Raw genomic sequence first — 8701 nt, 5'->3', positions numbered from 1 at the left:
GTTTAGCTGCGAGGTCTGTTTGATATTAGGTCCAGAGCATCAGCGCCCCTTCATCAGTTAGATAGGAGTAGCGACAGAGGTTGCGAAGATGGTGGTTTTGATCTTACTGTTGTACGACTTTATAAGGTCTTGTATTAATAATTAATAAATTGACCGTATGCATCATCCAGATGCAGAAGCCGGGGGTATTCCTCCTTTTCTAAAAAAACATATACATACAGACACATGCCTATATAGGTGGTGCCGAGGTAAGCCTTTGACGCTGAAACATAGCCGGTATTATCACACACCATATGGCTGCAAGAGCTTTGCTGGTGGTTTTCCTCCCACTTCTCCTTCTGGTTGTCGCTTCCAGTGCCGACGACGGCGCCTATGGCCTGCAGCCCATAAGCCGGAGGAGCTTCCCCAAGGGCTTCATCTTTGGGACGGCCTCCTCGTCCTACCAGGTTTCCACTCGTTTTTCCTTCATTGATCTATGGTTTCCTTTCTTAGTTCAGCAAAATCTGTTGACAAGTATGAATGCTGTAGCATAAGCTGATGCTGCGTGATAGTCATTCACCGACCGGACTCAAATTGATTGCATGTTTTAGGCCAACAACTCATGAAAAGAAATGTTGTAATATACTAAACTGTACGCTGCATTTCATATACAAACAACTTCATCTTCTAATGGTGGGCAAGCCTGCATGGCATTTAAAAAAATCCATCAATTCAGATTTTCATCAGAATCAAAGCAATTTGGTAATCGGATCAGACTTTGCTGTTTTACAAAAAGCCTCTTGTAAATACTAGTCCGCTCTTGAGCGATTAAAGGAAATGCTGATGTGGTAGCCATATGGCCGTCTTTTCCGCCTCGAATCGGTGTTGGTGTTATTTGATCAAATAAACGAGTTTATGACCTAAATCTGATCACTTTTCAAGTAGTTGGCTTAAAGCGTGAAATCAGTTTGAATTCATGGACTAACGACATTTTTCACTCTAAATTAGTTATATCTACATTATGAATTCTTTTTGGTCTAGCATCTTATTACAAATATGGTCGATATTCACATGCTGCAGTATGAGGGTGGTGCAATGGAGGGGGGTAGGGGATCAAGCATCTGGGACAACTTCACTCACCAGCACCCAGGCATGTGCAGTATATACATCTTTTAAACGCAGTGTATCTATCTCTTTTTTTGTTAGCAAAATGTTTGTACAATCTTGTTAATAAGAACATTATCAAAGATTTTTTGAGAGGTCAAGAAATCACCTTTTTATTTAGGCAAATTTTAGTGCATGAAGCATTCATAGTGTTTAACCACACACACGCACACCTCAAAGCTAATCCAACGCTTGGGAAATCAATTCTTGTTTAACAAAGTATTAGGCAACTTAGAATAAGAAACATGGTAGTAATGATATACTATATACTTACCCGCAAAAAAAATGATATACTATATACTACTCACGTACAAAGCTTAAAATCAAACTTATACAACTTTGACTATTAGTTGTTTAGTACAGTGAGGTTAAAAACAGAAACATGAGATTTATTTGCGAAAATATTTGCATAGTACCAGATTTTTTTACAAACACAATTGTAAGAAAAATAGAGTCAAAGTTTTGTGTTGGAGAATGTAAATATTAACAAAAGGACTAACATTATGGTAATATTATCTCAAGGGATGTATGTCCGAGTATCTTACGAACTTTCAATGCCAATATTTCTATTTGTTTTTTTTATTATCCAATATTTGTAGTTATATGGACAACTAGGCCATTCTATCCACCAATGGTGTGATCGCCAACAAAGTAATTTAAATTTAGAATTGAGGTTTTTACTTTCAACAAAATGAATATAAATGAGCAGAATAGCCCTTTTTAATAAAGCTCTACTGAGAAAGTAATGTTTTGCAGAAAAAATCACCGACAGGAGCAATGGGGATGTGGCAGTGGACTCCTACCATCTTTACAAGGTAGGGATAATTTATATGTCTTGCTTTTCAACTAGATCTTTAGGATTTTTTTACAAATTATATGGTCAAAGTTGCTGATCAAGATCACACGGTGACAAGATCTTTGAATTTTAGTTCCAATCCTACAAAAAGAAACTAGGTACACCCTCCCTTAAAAAATAAAAGATTGTCCTAAGTAAAACTTTTTAAAGTTTGATAAAATCTACAGGAAAATCAGCATGGATCTACAATATGAAATATATATTATATGAAAATCTATTTCATAATGCATCTAATGAAGCAAATTTAGCGTTGTAGATGTTGGTGTATCCTTGTATAGATTTGGTCAATCTTAGTGAAGTTTGACTTAGGACAAACATAGAAATTCAATTATCTTCGAACAAAGGGAATACCGATCCTAATTTTCCAAAAAGACAGGAAGATGTGCGCCTCATGAAGGATATGGGAATGGACGCATACAGATTCTCCATCTCATGGACGAGAATTCTTCCAGGTATGATATTTTCAAACTGGATACCTCAACTCTCTTTTTTGTTCCAAGTAGAATACTCTATTTTGCATCATCTTCCCATTTCCTAGTCGATATAGAATGTTCAATTGATCTTAATTAATGTTTAATGCATGACAGATGGAACTCTGAGAGGTGGAGTCAACCGAGAAGGCATTAAGTTCTACAACAACTTGATAGATGAGCTGTTGTCCAAAGGTATGATGCTGAACCGTCAATATTTAATTAGATTTATTATGTAATCTATTAAACTGCATGGAACATCAGGTCTTTTCTTTATTTCATTAGACTATTCTTAAGATTTGACAACTTTTCTATATCTACAGGGGTGCAACCATTTGTGACCCTTTTTCACTGGGACTCTCCACAGGGATTGGAAGATAAATATGGAGGATTTCTTAGCCCTAATATCATGTAAGTCAACCACTATTTGTTTTCTAAGAACATAACTCCCTCAGTTGACGTTTTAGACATGAGAATGCAACTCTATCAGGGTAACTTATGAATAAGCAAGGAAAATGATTACAAAATATATTGTATATTTTTTATGAGAAGTCAAACGGAAGCATTTCTCCTAGTGTACCTTAATACTCTATAGGTTTTACACATTAGTGGTTGAAGATTGAAAAAGTGTGGCTACACGCTTTGTAAAACTATTTCATTTCAGGTGAAGGTAGTATCATGTGTAAACATGTATACATTAACTTTCAAAACTAGATGATGGCCCGCACATTGTTGCAGTATATTTTGCAACATTTTTTCATGAGATCCATCGAATATTTTGAGTAATAATATAAGAGCTAAAAGTGATAATACATATTATTTTTTGTCTTTGATTATTGTGTAGTTGTAAAGTATTTATTAAATATAAATAACATAATGAAATGAAAATTCTCATGTATTTTTGCATGTTCAGGTGAGTCTTTTCCCATACATGTTGCATGATGTTGTGGCATGCATGTTTGCATGTTGAAAGAAATAGGTTAGTGGGAGTGGGCATTTTTCATGCATGTTGTGTGATGAGGTGGCATGCTTACATGTTGAGAGAAATATATTAGTGGGGTCTAAGCTATTTAGATATAAAAGATAACCAACTGACACTGGTGCAGAAATGACTATAAAGACTTTGCTGAAGTATGCTTCAGAGAATTTGGAGATCGGGTGAAGCATTGGATCACATTGAACGAGCCCTGGTCCTTCAGCGTTTCAGGTTATGCAGGGGGCGTAGCTGCACCTGGCCGGTGTTCTCCCTGGGAGGAGGCAAACTGTAGCACTGGGGATTCAGGGAGGGAGCCATACATTGTCAGCCACCATCAGATACTCGCTCATGCAGAAGCCGTGAGATTGTATAAACAGAAATATAAGGTGACCGACCCAGCCCTTTATCATATCATGCAGCCGCAGTTCGTCCATGAACGTGATTGATATGGTGTACATCAACAAAATGCAGGGCGTGCAAAAGGGCAAGATTGGAATAGCTTTGGTCTCATATTGGGCTACTCCCTTGTCCGGTACAAAATCTAGTATTGTTGCGATGAAACGAGCTATAGAATTCATGCTTGGATGGTAAAGTCTTTACGCTTTCACGCTGGCATAATTTCGTCCTATGTGTTTAGAAGAGAATGCAAATTGATCTTATTCTAGGAATAAAAAAAACTGTAGGTTTTTGGACCCGCTCAGCAGAGGAGACTATCCCGAGAGCATGAAAGTACTGGTCGGAAACCGCCTGCCACAGTTCACCAGACAACAGTCTAAATTGGTGAAGGGTGCATTTGACTTCATTGGAATCAACTACTATAGTACAAACTACGTTTATAGCATTCCTCCGTCTAATTGCTTGAGGAACAGCTACTCTACTGATGCTCAAGCTAATCTTACGGGTGAGTCGATCATGCTAAATCAACGATCAATCTGTCTCTGTTCTTCATTTGCCAGCCTAATAATATCAAGGAAATTATTCCCTTTTATAAATAAATATTAATTGAATGATAGAGACATTGCCACTGATTACATATGTTAATATTGCATGCTAACATTGCCCAATTATCTCAGGTGTTCGAAATGGTGTCCCCATAGGTCCTCAGGTAACTTGCAACTTATCCACATAAACAGATAAATCTTCCTTCAGTTTTCTCCCAACTTCTTTGGGTCGATTAAATGACCTGCATGTAGGCTGCTTCGCCTTGGCTCTACGTCTACCCTCAAGGCCTCCATGATCTGCTACTTTTTCTCAAGGAAAAGTACCACAATCCAACCATCTACATCACTGAAAATGGCAAGTGCATTTTCCTCCGCTAGATAGGAACAATGAGATCAAAACTTATCTGAATTATTATTTTTCTCTTTGTGTATTTTAGGATTCGATGAAGCCAACAACAAGAGCCTACCACTAAATGAAGCCCTCAAGGATGACGCCAGGATAGACTACCACCGTAGGCACCTTGATGCCCTGCTGAGTGCGATCAGGTCGGTGGTAGCAGCTTAATTTTACAATCCGACTCTATCAACAAGTCTCGAAATCTTACATCAACTGATTTTCTGTAGGGACGGGGCAAACGTGAAGGGGTATTTCGTGTGGTCGCTGCTCGACAACTTCGAGTGGGAGAGCGGGTACACAGTGCGGTTTGGGTTACACTTTGTGGACTACAACCATGGTCTGAAACGGTACCCCAAGCGCTCTGCTGGCTGGTTCAAGAATTTTCTCAATGATGATCCCACAGATAACCTGGAAACCAGCGACAAATAATGGAGGCGTTGTACATATTGCAGATTGCAATAGATGCTTGCCTGATTGTGCAGTTTGATGGAACAAGAAAATACTCTGCAGTGTAAAGATCAATGTAACAGGAGGCTTGTGCAAGAACGTATCTAGTGATACCAAAGTTTATCAATACTTGAACCTTAAAAATTAAATTATAATACTATAAAATATTAACAACTAATATGATACAAAATGTAGTACAATAAAATGTTTAATTCAACATACTGCTCTTCAGCTTCATGTTTATATCAGAAAACTTACGATTATAGATTGAAGTAACAACAGTAAACAAAATAAAAAATTTATTTTCGTTAAGTCATCCAACTAACTTGCCAAAGACATTCATATACTACTATGTGGCACCCTAATTAACTTAACTGGATAAGTTTCATAACTAGTGCCTACATTTGAATTCACAATCTCATATTAATCATTTCCGCTAGTTCGAATAGCCGGTTTCCTCCCCTTACACTCAAGCTAAAGGTTCTGGGCAAGTCTCTGAAAGCTTATACACCATATCTATAAAAAATGGTGTATCCATTAAGTCACAGAAGTCAAGTCTATAATGTAATAGTACCAGCTTAAGTTTCGTTCCCTATAAGTTAAGTTAACACTAATTTGTGATTAAGTGTATGTGTCTATAACTAACATCCTCATTAAAATTGTCCAAGTTTCCGTTTCCTAACTTATAACACATTTTACATACGTAAACTTACCATCGATTATTATTTGCGTTATAACGTTATAACATTTGACATCCAAAGTTTCTCAGTGCAAGTATTTAACAATTCCAAGATGCGACTTCTTGGAAGAGAACAAGCCAGTACAAGCACTGTAACTTAACTCAGCACTAATGTACTAATTAATTATCTATTTCTGTAACTAACATGGTCGTTGAAATTGTGTAAGTTTGTTTTTCGGACAAACACATTTTACATTCCTAAACTAAGTACTTCCATTATTATTTGCAACTTAAGATTTGACTTTTTTTTTCTTTACTACAAAGACTCAATATGTCAAATATGCAAGTACCTGGAAGAAAACAAGCCAGTAGAAGTACAAACGACAAAAATAAGATTGAACACATAGCAAGCATAAGCAACCGTTGTACAAACATGAATCTTCAATCCAGATCAAACATACAAGAACAACTAACCTCAGCCACAAAAGGTTCGGATATACCTCTGCTATTGTTGTTACTACCATTGACGTCTCTAAAAGTCACTGAGAATGGAATCACTTTGGTCCCTTTCCAATACACCATTGCTACTCGAACACAAGAATTCTAGGGAGAGAAGATGCACTAGAAGAACAGACAACCAGGAAGAAGAAGACAGAGTGAATGATTTTTCCACAATGGTACGGTTTCACTACAAAAGTTGTTGTACAGACAATTTATCGAAATATGTGTACCCTCGAAACTGGTCCCATAGAAACATGTATGTTGCTTTCCATTTACACTCAGATTAACATATTTTGGTAGTGCTATATGCGGGAAAATAGATGATATGCATAAACGAGTTTCCAAATCTTAGCGTAGACTAGCGGTTGACAATTTGTGTGCCCCCACTCCAGTGTGTCACAAATCTTTTTTCCCTATCTTATCAATGCTAAAGTTAGGACTCGCAAGTACTTTACCAGCAGAGGGAGGGAGGGTTGTATCATTAAGCTATTAGATGAACATGTCAGAGTGGTAGATGATAAGGATGGATCATGTTTTATTATTATAGAGTACATGTTAAATTTTTTTAAAACATCGGTACAGACGCAAGCACTCATACATACGCGCATACACTCACCCCTATGAACGCACACATGCACACCCTACCCCTATGAGCACCTCCAAGAGACTGAGCCGGCATGTCATCTTGAAATTTATGAAGTCACCATAGGCGCCTCGTCGTCGACGGGAACGTCTCCTCTCACTGAAAGTGCATCGCCGGAAATCCTGAAATAAATCCAGAAATAATGCGAACACCGGGACTTGAACCCTGGTGGGCTTGGGATACAACTGTCCCTCTAACCATCCAACCACATGTTGGTTCGCCATAGAGTACATGTTAATGATTTGTAGTGATAGAGTGACTGAATTTTTTTTTTCAAATATTCTTTACACCTACATGCATCTTTTTTAAATAACTCTAGATCAATCAAAGTAAGTTCTACTACAGAGGAAGCTCAATGCTATGTTCAAGATATTCTTTACAACAACAATCATGTTCTTCCAAACAAAATGTTTAGGACAACAAATCCAATTGATTATGTACTGCATTTATATTTGAAAATCAATTTTTCCAGTGTACACTTGTATTTTCCTTCAAAATATTCTTAACACTAACTGTATATTTTTTTCTCGAAAAAGTGTACTTTAGAAAAAAAGAAAAAAAATTCCAAGAAAAATATCACAATCGAATGTTTTCTACAAAATATTCTGTACACCAAATTTTTTATAATGATCTCTAGATCAATCAAAGCAATTATCACAATAAGAAAAGCTCCATGTTAACTTGCATCAATATTTTGGAAATAAGTTGTTCAGAAAATAATCCAATTTAATATGCACTGCATTTACATTCCCAAGTCAAATTTCCAAATGTTCTCTTGTATGTTTTCTTCAAGATATACTTGACACCAAAATATTTTTAAGGCTATACAAATGTCCATACAGTTCTAAAATATTGTACTCCCATTCGGGAAAATATATACTGCATTTTGACAAGGCACAAACATTTTTTGGAATGTATGCACATTTTTTTTAACATGGGATGAACATATTTCCAGAATGTATGAACTTTTTTTACAAGCAACAAACTTCTTTTGGAGCATACAAATTTTTGTAATACATATGCATCTCGTATTAAAAGAAGTTCCTACGGTAAGAATATGTTGACGTATTTAGAAACATGTTATTGTTAAAATGAACTTTTTTTTTACAGGATACTTTAAAATGAACCTGCGTCCTGATCATAAAACTCTTAACAGAGTACAGTCTAACTAAGTCAAGAGTTTCAAATGAAAAGAGAAGCTATCCCTGTTGTACCTTCAAGCTAACAGTTTCAAATAAAAGAAGCTCATGCAGGGTATGGCCTTGGCCATCCAACACTCGGTTCTTCCGGTCGTCGTTCAGTCGGACTCCTATGAAGCCTTGGCGAGTCTCTCAAGCGATGCTTTATCTCGCTCCGCCTACGGTCATTTGGTTCTAGAAATTAAGGAGTTGATGAGTAATAGGGAGTTTGTACCTCTGAAAATTTGTCGGTCTCAGAATAGAGTTGCCGATCGTTTGGCCAAGTATAGTCGTTCCGAACGGACTACAGCAGTGTGGCTGCGTTCGGTTCCACCTTGTATTGAGGATTTGTGGCCTCTCGACTGTAACACTATGACATTTGAATAAAACTCCCTTTACTTCACAAAAAAAAAAGCTAACAGTTGAAAGTAGTTGGGAGCTTTGGATTAAATGACTCTTTGGGCATGCCA

At 37.0% G+C, this 8701-nt stretch overlaps 1 protein-coding gene across 4 annotated transcripts; it reads left to right on the top strand.

The window, feature by feature from the left end:
* The first annotated feature begins 261 nt into the window (after positions 1-261).
* Positions 262-5348, top strand: LOC123190823 (beta-glucosidase 12). 4 transcript variants are annotated; one of them, XM_044603555.1, is made up of 13 exons: positions 262-446; positions 1060-1129; positions 1900-1958; positions 2372-2451; positions 2587-2664; positions 2793-2880; positions 3576-3831; positions 3917-4032; positions 4111-4346; positions 4519-4550; positions 4639-4741; positions 4824-4932; positions 5011-5348. In XM_044603555.1, the coding sequence occupies exons 2-13, from the start codon at positions 1061-1063 to the stop codon at positions 5210-5212; spliced, it is 1428 nt and encodes a 475-aa protein (XP_044459490.1). In that variant the 5' UTR covers positions 262-446; position 1060; the 3' UTR covers positions 5213-5348. The 4 variants fall into 4 exon arrangements, with proteins under 4 accessions (XP_044459490.1, XP_044459488.1, XP_044459487.1 ...); XM_044603553.1 differs by having other exon boundaries at positions 268-446; positions 2376-2451; positions 3669-3831; XM_044603552.1 differs by having other exon boundaries at positions 268-446; positions 2376-2451; positions 4129-4346.
* The last annotated feature ends 3353 nt before the right edge of the window (positions 5349-8701 follow it).

This window comes from Triticum aestivum, chromosome 2A (assembly GCF_018294505.1).
Source record: "Triticum aestivum cultivar Chinese Spring chromosome 2A, IWGSC CS RefSeq v2.1, whole genome shotgun sequence".
In the NCBI taxonomy this organism is placed as follows: Eukaryota; Viridiplantae; Streptophyta; class Magnoliopsida; order Poales; family Poaceae; genus Triticum; species Triticum aestivum.
The sequence above is the reverse complement of the archived record's forward strand: the minus strand, read 5'-3'. Positions and strand labels throughout refer to the sequence as shown.